Consider the following 20,000-nt stretch of genomic DNA (forward strand, 5'->3'; position numbering starts at 1 on the left):
CAAATAATAATTGATATCTATATTTTTGGGAGAATTAATGGGGTTTTAATCTGTGACACCATGAAAAAATATAGGGAAGCTCCACACACTCAGATCTGCACACAATCAAAGTATTTATTTTGCAAGCTTTCGGTCTATCTGTGACACAGATAAAATGCCCTATATCCGAATAGACTATAACATTGTGAAGCTGAGCTTGTAGATCTGCTATTTTCAAGAAATACAGTAGTTGGCAAGAGCTACTTTCAGATGAAGATCTGTGACCATACATCCATTTTGGAGTTCTTTAACATGAAAAGGTTTAACCCATTTTGGGTGGGAACCCCTTTTGGTGTTTTAAACATTATGTTATAATTTAGCTATTGAAAAATAGCCGTGAAAATATTTATTTCAGAAAACTGAAGGTTTTGTTTTTTGAGGTCAGGCCTAAAAGGTTTAGCCCCCAGAATGACATTATTTATACCGATTTCTCCCCTGTGAAGCCTTGAAAGGAGTTTCGTTTTCTGGCATTCCCTTACTGTGAATGAATTAAGAACATACTGGGCGATACCCCGTTCGCCCAGGACAAAGTTTTATCAAAAAGACGCCTCTTATTGATATCAAAACCGATCGCATTGCTCCACAGCCTGGGAGCGCCTGGGATGTCATTGAAAATGTTCCCCCCGTTTTGCCGACGAGACCGAAAGTTAATAACTCTTTTTTTTTAAACTTTTTTGTGGCTTTTGCCTTTATTTGTTTTATTTTTTTATGGAGGGACAGACAGTAGGCTGACAGGAAATGGGGAGAGAGATGGGGGGAAGACATGCAGTAAAGGCCGTCGGGATCGGGAGTCGAACCCGCGGCACACTGCCAGACTGGATTACCAGCCAAGGTGCCTGGACCGCTGAGCCACGGCCCAGCCCAAACATTAATAACTCTTGATCTACAGTAAATCATCCCGTCCAATGTCTTAGACGGCCCACCGCGGTCCCGTCGCTAGTCATGGTAGATTTAGTCATACCTCCCGTTGTTGTCGATCGGCTCTAGAGTGTTTTGGCTACATTTAGCTGCTTCAGCCACACCCGGGATGACATCCGTCGGTAAAAGTGCTCCGCTACTATAAATCGCCGGGCGCTATGATTGAATGGATTAAATAACCCCGGGCAATCGGAGTGTTAATGGTTGGCCAAGGTTAACGGCTAAATAAACAAACACACATCTGTTCATAAACTCCAACTCAGCTCTCAGAGTATAATCCAAGTTACTCTTTCAGTTGTATCCAGATTATGATATTGTGAGTGCGTGCATGCTCGTGGAGGCAGTGGTAGAAAGTAACTAAGTACATTTACTTAAGTACTGTACTGTGAGCTTGTAGATCTGCTATTTTCAAAAGAATAGTATACATTTGAAAACTTGAAACGGGACAATCTGCATAATGAGTACTGTTAATACTTTTGGTATTATAAGTACATTTTGATTCCAATACTTTTGTGCTTTTTGTACATTTTGAATTCCGGGACTCTTTTTTACTTATATACTGCAGTACTATACTGCAGTATTGATGCTTTAACTTAAGTAAAAAAGTTTTCCTGCCACTGCGATAGGTTTGGGGTATGCCAGTCAGGTGATGATCCTACATGGGTGTGTGTATTACATCGTCATCCTGGCCTGGGCCGTCTATTACCTGGTGTACAGCTTCCAGCCGGTACTGCCCTGGTCCCACTGCAACAACACCTGGAATACTGGTACGTAACCATAGCAACGAGACCTGGGATACTGGTACGTAACCATAGCAATAACACCTGGAATACTGGTACGTACCCATAGCAACAATTGACCCATGACGTACGTACGTGTGTGTGTTGTGTGTGTGTGTGTGTGTGTGTGTGTGTGTGTGTGTGTGTGTGTGTGTGCGTGTGCGTGAGTTAATTCATTCGTTCATTCATTCGCAGAGGCCTGTTTCCTGTTTGACCAGACCCAGAACCTGTCGGCTGGCAGCAGTGTACCACCAGTGAATGCTACGTCTCCAATCATGGAGTTTTGGGAGTGAGTGACGTGTGCTTAACTGTAACATGATGTTAACCTCAAAGTAACTAATTACATTTACTCAAGTATTGTACTTGTATAAACATTTGAGGTACTTTTACTATACTGGATTATTTCAAATTTCCAGTACTCTTATCTACTCTTTGTATATATTGAACACAGGTTTAATGTCTGTCTTTAGTTCAATGTTTGTTTTGTAAACGCATTGACAATGAAGGGAAAACTTACGTCATAATGTGACATTTACGTCATATTGTCTCTTTATTGTTAATGGCGTTTAATGTTTGTGTTTGCACCGTTTGTTTTATATCACCACAGCATTACATCACCTAATCAACATGAGTTAGACTTATTACAAAACATACATTAGACTCTTCATCCCTACCTACATGGCCATTTGAAAATAGCCTATCATTGTGAGCTATTTTTAAAAACTGGGGCATTCTGCACAATACTTATGGTACTTTTAAGTACATTTTGATGTCAATACTTGAATTCCGGACTTTTACTTGTAACATTGATACTTCTTTTACTTAGTTTAGATTTTAGTACCTTTTTTCCCAGCCTGGGCTTTCATATCTCTTTGATTTGATCTGGACACAGTTAACCACAGTTAGAAAGCATCTGTCATGCTATTTATGCGTTGGCTATTCCAAAATATCAGATGCAAGCTCACAGCGTGGCACGGAAAGTCTTGAACGTGTGGGAACAACAGACTTGGAAGGCATACTCCAGAGACACTCTGTCACCTGTTTCATCACATTTTGGGGCCATGGAGATCAGTGGGTATATTTCAATTTACAACACCATCAGAGTGGTTGACACGGAGACCAACTGCTGGCGAAGCCTATAACAGGCAAACAAATTGCAAAGCTCCATTGCTAAATGCAAAACATTTGTGATTTGTAATGGTGACAGTCCTGCGTGCATGTCTCTCTTCCATACAGACGCGAGGTGTTGCGTCTGTCCAGCAGTGTGGAGGACTCGTTGGGTCCAGTGAGCTGGAAGCTGGCAGCGTGTCTGGCCGTGGTGTGGGTCGTCTGCTACTTCTGTGTCTGGAAGGGAGTCAAGTCCACTGGCAAGGTGAGAGTGGAAGTAGTTAAGAACAACAAAATATTTAACCACAATGTACAAGTACTCTGTTACAAGTAAAGCTTAATCCATTTAGGACTGAGGCCGAAAAACGTCAAATATGTATTCAAAAATTACAAATATGTTATATACTGTAATATAAGGGAAGGATAGCAACAGTTGTGTGTCATCAGCATAGCAGTGATGAAAATGAAAAATTATACTCATCTTTTACATTCTCTAAAAACAACCTAAAACCTGAACCTTGGTTGAAAAAAACAGCTTCCTTGGGTTAGAGACACACGCTTGAAGCTTGGTGTGGTTGAAAGAGGATTTAGCAGTGGATAGTGAGAGGGAGAAGGCTGAAAGGGTGCATTTGGTTCCATTTGTGCACTCTAACAGTTTCAAAACCCATTTGGTTCCTAACTATCAATCGTTTTGCTGGAACCGCCTCAAGGACACTCTAAGTGACCGCCATGACCCACTGACATCTATTAGGGCGAGTTCTCCAGCCCGTCAAAATGTCATCGCACAAAATACTGAACAAGTTTATTATTTTGTTCCCCTCAACCGTGATCTGGCCTCTGCCAACACACTCACGCACGCACGCGTTTCTGAAAAGATCCCACCCTGTACTGCATCATATACCTGCCAACGCTCTTCGCTCGCTAATATTATTTGGAAACATGGTTTTCACAGTTGCATAAAATAGAATAGAAATGGAAACTGGCCCATGTTAACATTTGCTGGGTGAAAATGTTTGAATGGTTTGGTGTGAGTTTGATTGATTGATTGATTGCTTGATTGATTGATTGAGCAAGCACAAGTTACAGTCAGACATTTAGGCTAAAAGGTTAACAAAAAAAGTCCTGCGTGTTTCCATTATGTTCCTATATGTAATTCAATTCATCAACATAGCACAAAAATATCACCAAAATATTATATCATCAAAAAATATACTTTGATTATTCAGTGACTGAATTGTCCAGGTCTGTCTGTCTGTCTGTCTGTCTGTCTGTCTGTCTGTCTGTCTGTCTGTCTGTCTGTCTGTCTGTCTGTCTGTCTGTCTGTCTGTCTGTCTGTCTGTCTGTCTGTCTGTCTTTCCTACTAGGCTGAGGAATATATCCCACTCTTTTCACATTGGCCTGTTATAGTGCCACACATTTTTGGAACAATCATCCAATTTCTGTCCAAGGAGTAAGAAGAAATGGCACCCTTTTACATTGGCCTATTATAGCACCACCAGGAGGCCACAACCTGATCTGCCCTGGTGGAGACCTGTGCCCCGAGGGCCACTTTATCTAGTTATATATTTTTTTCTTTCGTAAATGAACGCCCTAGTTCATCACACAAGTATTAAAAATCTATAAGCTCAAAACACGGCACACATTCTTTCTTTTACCTTTCCTGGAAAGCAATGGTTTTGATTTCTGCCAAACGGTTTGTTAGGTGGAAAATGTGTGAAGAATCCGATATGACATAATCATTTGTCTGACCCAAGGTGTGAACCAGGAGGTCTTTCTAATTGTATTATAGAAACCTTGTATCTTTGTAATTCAACTTGTTTATTTGTATAATTTGTATTTGTTTCTCTAAATGAATCCCCCTTTGAGGATGAGGCTACAAGATGTGTCGCACGAAAAGACGATCTAAGGCTTTTTGGAATAATTATCAAAATATACAAAGTAACAAACCAAATGAACGTAGTGGAGTAAAACGTACAATATTTGCCTCTAAGATGTAGTGGAGTAGAAGTAAAAGTAGCGGAGATTGAAAATACTCCAGTAAAGTTCAAATAATGTACCTAAGAATTGTACTTAAGTACAGTACAGTACTTAACCCATTCTGACCTGAGATCAGATTCATACGAGGTTTCCACTGGACACACACTGGTCTGATGAACCCATTCTGACCTGAGATCAGATTCTAAAAATGTCAGTCGCTCTTCGATTTTTCAAAAATAGCAGACCTACAAGCTCATAGCGCGCCACTCGGTGGCGCGCTATGAGCTTGTAGATCTGCTATTTTTCAATAGTTAAAGCATAACATGATGCTAAACACCAATATGGGTTCCCGTTCAGAATGGGTTAAGTAAATGTGCATAGTTAGTCACTTTCCACCACTGGTTATTGTTGTGCCGTTAATATAAGGCGTGTTGCTTGCTGACCTCTGTGGACATTGCAGGTGGTGTACGTGACCGCCACCTTCCCGTATGTCATGCTGCTGGTGCTGCTGGTGCGCGGTGCCACCCTGCCGGGCGCTGCCCAGGGCATGATCTACTACCTCCGGCCCAACCAAACCCGCCTGGCCGACCCACAGGTAGGCCGCTGGTGACTGGAATGGGATTTATCGTGTTGACCATTAAAAAAAAAAAAAGAATTGCCATTGAAGCCAAATCGATTAATCACAACAAACATAACAAAAAAAAGCACAGGGTTGTTTCCATTGTGGTCCATGTATTGTACACATTAAACATCTAGACAAGCACTGAACAAGCACATATATGCTCTCCTCTCCTGTCCTCTCCTCGTATCCTACCTCCTCCCTTCTCCTTCCACCTCTCCTCTCCTGCTCTCAGGTATGGATGGATGCAGGGACTCAGATATTTTTCTCATATGGGATATGTCTGGGCAGTCTGACAGCCCTGGGAAGCTACAACAAGTACAACAATGACTGCTACAAGTAAGACTCTCTCTCTCCACACACACACTCAGACGCACACACGTGTGCGACATGTGTCACACTACACCAGTGAAAGATTATTGGCGCTGTCTGGCAGAAACCTTAATTGTCCAAAAAAAACGCTAGAAAAGAACCTGAGCTACAATGGATTCAATGTTATTTAGTCACAAGCTCTTGTTAATACTTTTCATTACCAGTGGTGGAAAAAGTATCAATATTGTAATATAGAAATACTGTACTCTAAAAGTCTGGAATTGAAAATGTACTTGAGTGACAAAGGTAAAAGTATTCATTATGCAGAATGTCTCTGTGAGATGGAGGATTTTGCAGTCACACCTGGCCTGAGTCAAACTAGAGCTGGGTGTGGCTGCGCACCTGTTGTGGACAGGATAAATCAGTCATCTCCACAAACACTCACGAGAGAGCGTCTGTCCGGACAGTGGAGAGCTATCGCCTCTCCTGTGTAAAATGTCATATGTTGTGTTATTCCTTGCACATGGAGGAATAAAACAGTCTACATAAGAAAGCTGCCCTTTGTGTCCTTCCTTGCCCTGGGTGGTGACTAGTCGGTCACAGTCTCATGTCAAGTGTATAAAAAGCTTCTGAAACACTATACAGAGCTGAAGTATGTATGTATGAATGTATGTTTTATAATAATCTAAATCTACAAAGTAACTAGTAACTAAAGTTTTCAAATAAATGTAGTGGGGTAAACGTACAATATTTGCCTCTAGAGATGTAGTGGAGTAGAAGTAAAAGTATTGGAAATTGGAATTCACTGGTGGTTGCAACTCATACAGACAGTTTTATTTTCACTTAAAAAAGAAGAAATTCTCTAACTCACAACATGTCACATTGTGATGCCTTATGAACTTGTAGAATGTCAATTGTATACACACGTTTGTTTTTGGAAAAGTTACAGAGTCTGACTTTAACTATTGCCCTAAACTTAACCTGACCTGAATTATTTTGCCCCAAAACCAAAAACCCAGAATAAAAACATGAAATGTCTGTTCTTCACGGGACGCACGCGCACACGCGCACATGCACGCACGCACGCACGTACGCACACACAGACCAAAGAACCGTTGCAGGCGCATGCAGCTGTTTCCTGGGCATACGGGCGGTCGAGAGCTGGGATTGGCCGCTCTGCCTCTGTGAAGAATGGCTGGAATGATCCGAGAAAACACACAGACCGAACCCCACCTTAAAAAGAAAAGCCAGCGCCCCGATTTCCCACACTCTCTCCCAAACACACACGTGCACACACACCTCACATGTCATGTACCAGCTCAGGGCTTAAACCCACGGTTCTCAAACATTTTCAGGTCAAGGACCCCAAAATAAAATGTATTTGACCACCGTGACCCCATCTGAAAATATTTAGTGCAAGGGACTCTGGCAGTATGAGTTAATATCGGATTTGTGTGTGTGTTGTGTGTTGTGTGTGTGTGTGTGTGTGTGTGTGTGTGTGTGTGTGTGTGTGTGTGTGTGTGTGTGACACACAGGGACTGCTACATGCTGTGTCTGTTGAACAGTGGGACCAGTTTCCTGGCAGGGTTCGCCATATTCTCAGTGCTGGGCTTCATGGCCCAGGAGCAAGGAGTGGACATCTCTGAGGTGGCCCAGTCAGGTACTCTTCTCTTCTCTTCTCTTCTCTTCGACTAAAACTAATAACAATGACGACATATATGCGTCGACTACAAGCTATGATAACTAAAACTAAGAACTGAATACCGACAATTCCGTCAACAAATTAGAATCCATACTAAAATGTTAGGGAGAGACCGGTGGAGAAGAGATCCAGTAGAACTAAAAGACAAGTCATTTCATGTTTCAGGTGTTATAAATAGCAGATCTACAAGCTTTTAGATCAGCTATTTCCAGCATGCAACAAAGGCTAAAATCAGGCATTAAAATCTTCGAAGTTGCCGGTTTACCGGGGACTCCCCGGACTCATTCGTTCGGGCAGACAACTGGACAGCACGCCTACATCATAGCAGCTATCCAAACTTCTCTGCCTACCAGCAGTAGAGAGAATGGCAGCGTCAAATAACAGCTGGAGACTGGTCTCAAACTAAGTAATGTGACACCCCCACTATGGGAAGTCTTTGGATTTCCTCTCAGGTTGGGTAAAATACCAAAATATTTCCTATCCCCCACTGTCTGCCGCAAACTTGGCGATCACGCTTGAAAATTAAACTGCTCCCAAGCTGTAGTTACAGTATACTTTGCCGAAAATAGCAGATCTACAAGCTTACAGCACGCTGTGCCCGCAACACACTAGAGCTTGTAGATCTGCTATTTTCGGTGCATGGTCCCGTCCTACAACAATGTATACATTGGGCTCGGCTGTAACACACGTGTAGTGCGAGGTTGACTGTGTGAATGTCCCGAGGGGCTAGTCATAAACTGAACAGACGAGATGTCGCGAGTCTTTCTGTGGCCATGCTCTTGTCTCCCAGTCAATAAAGTGTTGTTCATTGTTTATGCATCCGTTTATTTTAGGTTTGTTGACTCATTTCTGACACCATGTAAGATACTTATGTAATGCGTAACATCACTGAGATCTACAAGAAGATCAGACAACAATCTGGATTCTACACTGTGGCTACAGAAGCCCACATGGTCAAACGGCGAAACATGGCAATACATTACAATGGGGAAAGGGGCCATCCTTGTGGCGATAGACTGTAATAGCAGTCTCTGACTGAAAAATTGTACAGACGTCATCTCAACCAATAATGCAGCCGCATGGCCAATTAGGCCGGTGGAAGCGGCCCAATCTAATGGGTATTTTAAGTACCCAAAGTAAAAGTACTCATTGTGCAGAATGGGTGGGGCGGGGCATACGTCAGTACAACGTACCAATAGTCTGACGAGACTCACCCATGGCTCCGGTTGGAGCCACATGGCCGGTTAAAGCCCATCACACACCGTCTGCGAACGCCGTGCGTGAAAACAGCCGCCTCCGTTATTTTCAATGAACCTATCCCACACCGGCGGCGTCCGACGCGCGTTCATGCCTCGCCTGGCGCTCCGATACGCCACTGTTCCAGGCGTTGCCGCGTCGCTGTGCACCCGGTGTGTGTTGGGCTTAACACTGACCCGTGGCTTCCGCGTACGACTATTGCATGTCGGACTGTTAGGACTTTGGAGATTGTGCATTACATTCACCCATTCACACACCGATGTGCATTACATTCACCCATTCACACACCGATGTGCATTACATTCACCCATTCACACACCGATGCCGGAGCAAACCATGCAAGGCACCAACCTGCACATCGGGAGCAATTAGGGGTTCAGACTCTTGCTCAGGGACACTGACTCTGGGGGAACCCGGGATCGAACTGGGAACCTTGCGGGTCCCGACTCCCATCCGGTCACTCTACCCCTGAGCCACTACCGCCCCATATAATATTCATAATAAAAGTATAATATTTGCCTCTGAGATGTAGTGGAGTAGAAGTAAAAGTATTGGAAATTGGAATAACCCAAGTAAAGTACAGAGAGCTCAACATGTGATGTAAGTACAGTACAGCACTGTTGTGTTCAGGTCCGGGCCTGGCCTTCATCGCATACCCCACAGCGGTGTCCATGATGCCTCTACCTCAACTCTGGTCCGTCTGCTTCTTCCTGATGATCATCATGCTGGGTCTGGACACACAGGTATGCACGCACGCACGCACACACACACACACACACACACACACACACACACACACACACACACACACACACACACACACACACACACACACAGAGTGTTTTTTGGCATTGAGTCATATGAACCAAATTTCTTATGGGGGGTTGTAAATTGACAACTGAGTGTGTGTGTGTGTGTGTGTGTGTGTGCAGTTTGTGAGTCTGGAGGCGTTGATGACCTCGGTGAGTGACCTCTACCCCCGGGTCGTCAGGAAGGGTCGACGGCGAGAGCTGCTGCTGCTGTGTGTCTGTGTGCTGTGTTACCTGCTGGCACTGACCATGACCACCCCGGTAAGCTGTCTGTTGGTCTGTTACCTAATAACACATATCACACCGGTACACTACACACTGTGTGTCTGTGGCTGTGTGTGCGTGTGTGCGCGTGCATGCGTCCATGCGCACGCACGCATGTGCACAGCAATTATATAATGTTCTATGTCAACAAAAACCCTAAACGCTGCATCTCTCTCTCTCTCTGTCTCCCTCTCCCTCCCCAGGGTGGTCTCTATGTGTTCCAGATCTATGATCACTACTCCTGCAGTGGAGCCAGTCTCCTGCTCCTCGCCATCTTCCAGTCTATAGCCATCGGCTGGGTCTACGGTCCGATTCCACACACGCACGCAAGCACACACACACACACACACACACACACACACACACACACACACACACAGTGTGCGAGTGCCAGTTGTTCTGTTCACATTTTTGCATGTGTCATTTGTACTTCTGTGCATAAACAAGGTTAAACATACCATGAGGGCTACGAAGCAGAATGCTGTGCACATCCATTTGTCGCTGGTGCAGGTCAGGGACAGCTTAACAACGTGGTTGCCAAAGTATTCAGGTCGAGGCCCAAGAGAGAGATTAGACGTTTGCCCCGGGACCCACACTAGTGAAAATAGCAGATCTACACAACACCGACACCAACATCGACGTCCTGTATAGCTTGGAGCTTAGATTCAGAGCAAAACACGGCTAAAGATAGCGCTTATAATGGAAGTGAATGGAGGGGAAACAATTGAACCCTGCACCTCTACTAAGTGATGTGCGTAGTCTATTCGTTTTTAAACAATTGAATCGCCCACTATAGCGGAAGCAAGCGTTACATAGCGACGGGGAAGCGTCCATACGATAGATAAGCAAGGCTAGTCTGTATCCAGAAAACGTTAAAACATGTAAAACGCGCCAGTGGCACATAACGAGTTAAGTAACTGAGTGTAGCTGACGTGCCTGCCTGATCTCGCAGTGTTTTCTGTACCTAAAAATAAATCTGGTCTCGTTCTCGACCTGGTCTCGACTCAGACTCGACCCCCTCCCAGGCTCCCACACTTGGTCTTGACACGGGCTTGCCTCCCTTCGGACTTGGTGACTCGCTTTAGGTATAGACTCGACTACAACACTATAGTCTTTAATATATAAGGACTGTTCCAAAAAGAAACAAGTGAGTCCGGCGGTTTGAATTATGTGGACATGAAGCATCAACTGACAGTGAGGAAACGCTGACGTTACTGCCGTCAAATTTATATTTTAGCCATAAACAGATGGCTAAAATCTCTCTCCCTCTCTCTTTCTTTCTCTCTCCCTCACACACACACACACACACACACACACACACACACATACAGTATATTAACATTCTGTAGATACCTGCCGTAATAAGTACAGCAGGTTTGGCTGCTAGCCAGAAGACCCCTGCAATCCCCCCCCAGGGAGCCCCTGTCCAACCCAAACCCGCTACATCTTAAATTATGCCCATAGACTGTTGTTTAGCCTGCCTCGGCGCCGGATCGGTGGCGCCTAATGCGAGGAAGCCAGCCGCGTATAGCTAACGACATCACTGCTACAATCTGCTAGGATGTAAACCAGGGGTCTTCGAGTTTCTTCTGCTTTCTTCAGGCCAAGGACCGTTTAGCTAAGAGGGAGATGGAGCAGAGAGCCTCCCCACACACACACACACACACACACACACACACACACAAACACTACATACAGTACAGTATAACGTATAACATTGTCTTGCAGATTCAACTTTTTCATTCATTAAACAGACTTCATTGACAGCACTCTCACCTCAGTGTTGGATTCACGTTAATGTTTATTTTTTATCCTTTAGACCTTTGGAAGACCTATGTTTTAAAACTTAAAGACAGTTTAATTTGGTTGTTTCCTGCTATAGAAATCCTTGCTACAACGCAGTTCATCCTTCCATCACGGTCTGCTTCTTTTTATACTTTGGGATTTTTCTTTTTTGCAACATCGTAATCGAGAGAATATATTCCAATTTTAGTACAACTGGATCTTCAGTCCTGAAAAATCAACAAGTCCGATATTGGACTGATCAGAGCAATGGTTCATGAATTATGGTCATTTGAAATGTTAACCATCACATATACACTGGCACTTGAGTAATAGAGCCAGAGGCAGCACTTGGGGCCGCGCACGCTTTTCCGACACACCGAAGATCCGAAGCGGGGGGACAACGATGCGATGCGAAAAAGCGATGGTCCGACATGCGCTGCTCCCGTGCTTGCGGTTAGGGTTAGGTTAGGATTGAGGTTTCGGATCAATAGTATGTCGGAACTAAAGCCTGCACCCAGCACTTGTTCTTGCTGCCAACTATTGCCGTATATCTGATATTTTTCAATAAATAAAGTTTTAAATAATGGTTAAAAGTGATTTTGGAATATAACAAGCATTCTCATTCAAAGGCACAATTAAACAGCAGTTAGGCAGAAATGTCAATTTGCCAAAAAAGAAAACATGGCTTAGGCAAGTACAATGAGGCGTACAGTAGCAAATCCACAAGCTCTGAAGTGTTTGAAGAAAAGAACAAGAAAACGTTGTATCATTCTATTTGCTGTCCATTTCCCTTGTTTTCCATCTCTTCTTGCAGACAAAGATTACAGAACACATGAGGGAAATAATGACCGTATTGCACCTGTGAACCTGTGCATGATTCTGATAGGACTGTTGTCGTGTCACATGATACAGGTGCCAAGCGCTTCAGCGCCAACATCAAGGATATGACTGGCTACAGCCCGCTGTCTGTCTTCACGCTGTGCTGGAAGTACCTGACCCCCGCCGTGTGCACAGTGAGTTCACCTTTCACCTTTGAACCGCTGTCTGTGACAGCCCCAAAGATATCAAACAACTACACTTGGTGTCCGCTTGCTGTCGATGAGGTCTGTCTGTCTGTCTGTCTAGTGTCTGTCTGTCTGTCTGTCTGTCTGTCTGTCTGTCTGTCTGTCTGTCTGTCTGTCTGTCTGTCTGTCTGTCTGTCATTTAAACTGTTTTAGTCTACTTTTCGTTGACTAAATATCATAAGATTTTTGTCAACTAACTGGGCTTTGATGGCGTTTTAATGTCTGATGGTGTCGTAATGTCTGAAAATAGACAATCTAGGACCCACCAACGAAAGATCAATGGATGGACATTATTGAGGAACTGTATGCTATGGAAAAACTAACATTCAGACTACAAGAGGATAAATTCTATAAAAAGTGGGAAAAGTGGAATCTCTTCTCTCAGCCTAGCGATATTGCAATAGGATTTCATTGAAGGTATTTTGTAATATCCGTATAGTCTTGTTTGTTGTTTTTCTTGTCTGTTTTTCCTTCAATAAAAATTAAGTGAAAAAAAGAAAAGAAAATAGACAATCTACAAGCTCGGCTGTTTTGTTAGTTCTACCGGATCGCTTACTTTTTACTTTTACTCAAGTACATATTGAATTCTTGGCTTTTTACTTATTTTTTTATTGCAGTATTGATGGTTCAAAAGATAATAATAATGTGAGTAATCTTTTCCACCACTGTCCGTATAGGGTACGTTCATCTTCTCCCTGGTCCGCTGGTCTCCTCTCAGTCTGGGTAAGGGCCTGGTAGCCCCGGCCTGGGCCACGGCTCTGGGCTGGTTCCTCAGCCTGTCCTCTGTGTCCCTGCTGCCTGCCTGGGCGGTGTACGCTGTGGCCACCACCCCTGGTACCCTGATGGAGGTTAGAGAGAACACACACGCATCCAATACCTTAAATCCAATACCTTAATACCAATAACTATTTGCATTTTCAAAAGTCAAAACTAATAAAAACTAGCAAATTCATTCTAAAAAAAACCAATTAAATTATTTATTCGTTTTTATTCATCTTTATTTATTTGTGACAGTTTTTGTTCGTTTTTATTAGCTTGTGGTTTGTGTGTTTTTGTAAACACAAAAATGTTTAGTTCAGTTAACACTACAGTAACATAAACACAGCGGTCAGGGCGTATATTATCTTGTATTATCTCTGCTGAGATAAGGACATACAGTAGCTGTGTTGAATTCCATAGGCTCTATATGCACAAACATACGCCATTTTCCTTCACGAGTGTTACCGATGATACTAATGAAGGCTCTGTTCCAGGTCAAATAGAGTCGGGGTGCTGCTATTGTGTATGTTGCTGTTGTGCTAGTGTTCGGGGTTTTTTTATGAAACAAACACTTGACATTGTTTAATACAATCAGATAGGACTTTTCTGTTTGGGTGTATGGGCTGTCAATTGCAAATTGTAGCTAGTTGCCACCCTGCCGTTAACTTAACTAGAGGCCTGCGTTGTGGCCCTCATTGATCCAACTGATGTGGCCATAGCCTATAGCTAGATGTGCAAAATCTGGAGTTAGATGGAGGACTCGTGTGGTGTTACTACATCCACAAGCATTCGGCCGCATATATATTGGGACCAGTGTGAATTAGGTAGCAAGATGGCAAGATGGCCGCCGTGTGAATTGTATTTATTTGTATTTGTTTATTTTGACGGGACAAGCATATTCATGATCATTAGCAAAGATGCTAAATTTCATCCACAGTCCCAACACAAAACATTAAAACAAAACAAGCAGGCAGTGAAGCATATTAGGTCAAAAGTGCATCTATAGCAGCGTTTTTTAAAGGGCAATACAGAATTGTAAATGAAGTAAATTGCTTTCAAGTAATACTAGGATATGCTGTCAAAGTTGCACTACTAGACTATTTGACTATATCGTCACAGGTTTGGTTGTCGAGTAACCACCAGAAGTAGGAAGAGTGTGCATAGAGCCTATTGGCTGTTACTTCATGCCCCTCCTTCCTCTGCCCCTCAGCGTATTCGTCACGTGTGTCAGCCCGTGGGCGGCTCAGCTCTGGATGGCTCCACCCCTCACTGCCACGTGGCCAATGGAATGGCTCTGCCCCTCACCCAATCCAAACCTGACACCAAAATATGACCAAATCAGTATATTTTTTACGTGGAGACCCCCATTCTTGTATGGTCACATTCACACACGCTCATTCACACACAAGTACTGTACTTGAATACACTTTTGAGATGTTTTTACTTTACTGAATTATTTCAAATTTTCAGCACAAACAAATACACACACACACACACAAGTTAACCCTATATCGTTTTTGTATAACTCATAACGAATACTCTATGAATAATCTATTTCCTAATAGATTTGAAAGTTTTTGTCAATATAACCATAAAATTGCAAGTTGTGATTTGTGTGCAACATACCCTCCGGTGATCTTTGGCGACATCCCAAGGAGGGGCAGGACCCCACGTTGGGCAAAACTGACCTAAAAAGGTCAGGAAAACCGTACTTTGTTTTTTATTTGATGGTTATTAAAGGAGAACTTCACAAAATTTCAAATATCTTCATATAATGGAGCTTTTGATTGGTCTATGTGACTCCATGACCGACCAAACAGCAAGCTCCTATTAACGCTGTTGTCAATGCTGACACTTTTCAGTGATAGTTCATGAAGAGATAGGATCTTTGTCCGACCCCAAGTGGAATAGAAAGAGAGTGGCGACTCCCATTGTAACAATGGAATACGGAAGTGCTCATTCTATCTCAATGGGATAGTTCCAATGTTTGGCTTTGCGGCGAGATCAAAGCGCGTCGCCACTCTCTTACTATTCCACTCGGGTCCAACCAAGCAACAACAACCAATGGGCATGAAGAGGGGCGGGATCAAAGGGCCAATTCAATTGGCCCTTTGATCCCGCCCTCATTAATACTGGCACGGTTGTCATGCCATGGTAACTATACAGAAATGGTATAATGAGCATTAGTGAGGACCACAGATAAGGTTAGAAATGGAAGTGCTCCTTTAATATTTTTATTTTATTTGTATTATGATGAGGATGAGGATTTGTTGACTAAAGGTCAACGTGCTCCTGTCTGACATCAAGAGGGAAAAAAAACTTCCGGTTCAAACATGCATTCCAAAGTATTAGGGACTCTCAGGACCTCCGGGGGTGTTCTGGAGAGGCAGTGGAGACCAACTATCAGATGTTCTGAATGACGTCAACTTGTAGTTATTCCAACATTAATGTTCGGACGTTGGAAGGAGCCTGTATTGGGGCTAAGAGGAATTATTCACCCAAAATATGCCTTTTTTCATATCAATTACTTACCTCATGAAGCCATGGAGATGTTGTTGTTTTTCGTTTTTGTCACGTTCCTTGAGCCAATAACACAATGTTTGACGAATTGAAGTTAATAGGAGACCAATCTCAACAAGAGGAAAACCATTATTTAAAACCTCTTTGAAGTTTGAACCTGGACCAGTGTATCTAGGCTCATCAGTGGTTACACTGTGAGAGTTCTTTTGGAATTCATATCATGGTTTTATATCGGCAGTTTTGCATCGGTCTCCTACCACAGCAGACACCGGGTATATTGAATGATTGGCTCAGAAATGCATCAAAAACATATTTTTTTTGGTATTCCAATAAGTATTCCTTTGTTTAAGAGATAATTACGTGGGTTTGACTTTGAATGGAAGCAGGGGTCATCACCATGCTGGGTTGTGGTAAAAAAAATCAATTATTGCCACAGACATACAAATATGAGGAGACACTAATATGACCAGAAACACACAAAGAGCTAGCCCTGAATGACCATAACCGGTCTGTAACTCTGAGAGTGTACAAAACGGAACCAAATACCAAATGGACACTTACAGGTCCATTTGTACACTCTCAGATTTAAGGGGGTGTTTACAAATAAAACAATGTGTGGCCGGTATAGAGCAGCTGGATGGGAGCGCAAGGTGCCCAGTTCGATCCCGGGCTCCCCCAGAGTTTGTGTCGAAGTGTCCTTGAGCAAGACTCTGAAACCCCAATTACTCCCAATGAGCAGGTTGCTGCCTTGCATGGTCTCCTCCGCCTTCGGTGTATGACTGTGTGTGTGTGTGTGTGTGTGTGTGTGTGTGTGTGTGTGTGTGTGTGTGTGTGTGTGTGTGTGTGTGTGTGTGTGTGAATGGGTGAATGTAATGCACATAATGCACAATCTATGTAAAGCGCTTCAGCGCTATTTAAATGCACCATTTACCATTTTGTAATAAGTGTCATACATTTTCTAAAGAACACCTGGCGTCTATGTAAAAAAAAAAAAAATCTAAAGTTGGCCACGGACAAGGCCAAGTCTTGCTGTAAATGGAGGGATGTTTTAATGTGAATGTTTTGTCATTCGGTCATTCTTGGTGACTTGAATCTCATCTGTAGTGACTCTGTGAGTCGTACCAGTTTTTTGTATGTTTTTGTTTCTTTTTAAAGTGTTGATTTCTTATTAAAAATGGCTTAAAATGTTAAAGCTACAATCCGTACTTTCTTTTTACTGTATGATCATTGTCGCCCCCCTCCTCTTGAGAGAGGTAATTGCAACAAAACAAAAGAAAAAGCTGCTCATTACAGGCTGTGCCACACTGAAAGAGTCACTGATGAAGTAATAAATAAATACACAATGACTCATTTCAGATGCTTTGTGCCATGTGGCGACACTCCAAAAATACAACCCAGCTCCTCGTGAGGTTATTATCAACGATAATCATTAGTAGCCTATAAATGTTTTTATTGCTTTTTGACCTTTTTCGTTTTCATTTTCAGTTTTCAGATTAGTTTTGAAAGTGACAGATACAGATATATTCATACATAATACCTGACTATAGGCCAAGGATGAAATGCCACCCTACATTTTTTTAATTTACTTCATGGTGGCGCTATATCAGGCAGATTTACATTTTGGTCTATAGCTCTTGAACTGTACGTCCATGGAATTTGTCAGAGTTATGGGGGGCAGGGGGGGGTCCTTGGCCTTCAAATCAATATGCACTCTGCCTTGGACCCCCATATGCAAAGGTTTGGCCTCGGACCCCCATCTGTAAAGGTTTGGTGCCAGAGGACCACCAGAAGAGAGGATTTGCGTAAAAAAAACTAAATCCAACATTTTGTGCTGTGAGCTTCAGCTTGTACATCTGGTATTTTGTAATAGCAAAAGTATAAAGTGGTTAAAATTATTGTGATGACTTAATAACAAATTTAGCTAGGGACCCCAAATAATAATAATAAAAATCACACCCGTGTGAACTGAGCAGTGTTGGGTGTAACGGCGTTATTAATAACGGCGTTATGTAAGGGACTACTTTTATTGGTAACGGAATAAAGTAACTTGTTAGTTTTGCAATTTAGTAGTTAGTTACCTAGTTACTTTTCCAAAACAGTAATCCCGTTACTATAATGCGTCCCTGTTCATTTTGTGTGCAAGATTTAAAAATAATAAAACCCCGACTGCCCGGAGTCTATTTCTCCTGCCTTCTATGTGATTTATCTTCCCACGCCCCAACGCGCAGCGTATAGCCTACTATACATCCTGCGTCTACTACATCCTGTAAGTTCACTTAAGAAATAAAAGTATTGTTACAAGTAGATTTTATTTTGAAGAGGAAGAGGAATAAGTTGTTTCGGTTGTAGCCAGCTGCTATGACAGTGCCGGTGGTGGTGGTGGAATATACTCTAAGCAGAATAATAATAACAACATGCTTTAAGCCAAAGTAAAAACCGCATGCGTCTTTGACTTAAACAATGTAGGCTAAACACTTTGGAATTAGGCCTACGTTAAACATGGTAGATCCTCCGTGGCGGCGTCATTAGGTGAGTACTAGTTTAATGAATTGTTTAAGTTTCATAGTAATATGCATCATTAACAACAGGCTGTTGTTGATGCCCCCCCCCCCCCCCCCCCCCCCCCCCCAATAACAGGTTACAGGATTCTCATTCTGTTATACTGTCACTATACCTGCGAGGATGGCCGCCGTGCCATTTCTTATAAACTATCTAGTTCATACGTGGGTCGTGGGTCCACGGTGGTGGTGGTGTTGTTGTTGTTCATGCGCACGTACGGTGCGCGCTGTGGAGAGGGCATCATGCGCGCTGTTGGCTGGTTGGAGCGCAGCGCAACAGCCTTTCTGTCCAGTCCTACGTGTATAGGCTGGCGATTGTGGCGAATTATTTTAGTTAATAAAAAGAGCTGTAAAGGGGATATTGTCTATGGTCAGTTCATGGTGTGTATTATTCTCGTTTTTAACCATAGAGTTAATTAGGGCCGTAATAATGCGGCGCAATGACGGTAGGCAGTAGCCTAATAGTCTACAATGTAAACAACTTGCGCAAGCATTCAAAATGGGTTTTAATTGTCGGGTAACGGAAAATAACGGAAAATAATCTAACTTGTTACTTTTCTCAGATGGCAATCTGTAACGGTAAGGGATTCTTTTCATGGGCAGTAATCCAGTAACCTAACGACGTTACTTTAGAAAGTAACGATGCCCAACACTGGAACTGAGTGGTGCAACTCCCCTCTCTCCCCCAACCCCCCCCCCCCCCCCCCCCCCCTCCTCTCTCTCTCTGTCTCTCTCTCATTAGCATGCAACAGTACAGCACTATCTCTCTCTCTGTTTCTGTACAACAGCGCCCCTACTGGTACTAATAGTCATACTCATGCTCATTAACACATAGGCGGACGACACATAGGCGGACACGGACATTGCTGTTCCTTGGAGTGGTTGCACCACTCAATAATTGCAACCTTAAAACAAGAGTTCTCAACAGGCCCGAAAATTAAGGCCCGGCCCTACATGGGCCCTCATCAAACCCTGTACACTCAAGACACTGCCCCTGCTGCCACCCATATATGGTCAGCTCCATATATGGAGCTAGCCTGTTCTGACATTCCATATGTTGATCTGACCTCATCAAACCCTGTGCACTCAAGACACACTCCATATATGACCAGTGCAGAATTCATTCCATATGTTGATCTGACCCCCCATGCCAAAGCGCCATTGCTCGCCCAGCAACCTGCCATCTGCCATATATGGAGATCTACGGGTGGCAGTGGGGGCAGTATCTTGAGTTTGATGAGGGCCCCGGATGGGCCGGGCCTTCATTTCCGGGTCTGTTGAGAACACCGGCTGCCCTAATAACTTTGGGGCAGGCTCGTCTAGAGTTTGAATGGACAGGTATCAGTCAAAAGGGGTAAGAGGAATTAAGGATGGATGGGGAAGGATCAACATATGGAATGTCAGAACAGGTTCTGACATATATCCATATATGGAGATCTAAGGGTTTGAGGTTTGAGGTCAGATGTAGAGTTGCTGGACAATATTGATGACATCAGGAATCTCCATGGGCTTAATTCACCCTTTGTCAGCC

At 43.2% G+C, this 20,000-nt stretch overlaps 1 protein-coding gene across 1 annotated transcript in view; it reads left to right on the forward strand.

Moving 5' to 3' along the window:
- Nucleotides 1–17,098, forward strand: part of LOC308311495 (sodium- and chloride-dependent GABA transporter 2-like) — an 18,518-nt gene extending 1,420 nt beyond the window's left edge. Inside the window, exons 3-14 of the mRNA XM_080758187.1 lie at nucleotides 1,584–1,724; nucleotides 1,932–2,025; nucleotides 2,973–3,108; nucleotides 5,281–5,415; nucleotides 5,675–5,778; nucleotides 7,287–7,411; nucleotides 9,341–9,453; nucleotides 9,643–9,780; nucleotides 9,987–10,089; nucleotides 12,481–12,581; nucleotides 13,310–13,480; nucleotides 14,602–17,098. Of these exons, the coding sequence (XP_080614313.1) occupies nucleotides 1,584–1,724; nucleotides 1,932–2,025; nucleotides 2,973–3,108; nucleotides 5,281–5,415; nucleotides 5,675–5,778; nucleotides 7,287–7,411; nucleotides 9,341–9,453; nucleotides 9,643–9,780; nucleotides 9,987–10,089; nucleotides 12,481–12,581; nucleotides 13,310–13,480; nucleotides 14,602–14,724 (1,484 nt within the window). The 3' untranslated portion in view covers nucleotides 14,725–17,098. The remainder of the gene's footprint in view (nucleotides 1–1,583; nucleotides 1,725–1,931; nucleotides 2,026–2,972; nucleotides 3,109–5,280; nucleotides 5,416–5,674; nucleotides 5,779–7,286; nucleotides 7,412–9,340; nucleotides 9,454–9,642; nucleotides 9,781–9,986; nucleotides 10,090–12,480; nucleotides 12,582–13,309; nucleotides 13,481–14,601) is intronic.
- The last annotated feature ends 2,902 nt before the right edge of the window (nucleotides 17,099–20,000 follow it).

This window comes from Protomyctophum bolini, assembly GCF_963924005.1.
Source record: "Protomyctophum bolini genome assembly, chromosome: 24".
Lineage (NCBI taxonomy): Eukaryota > Metazoa > Chordata > Actinopteri > Myctophiformes > Myctophidae > Protomyctophum > Protomyctophum bolini.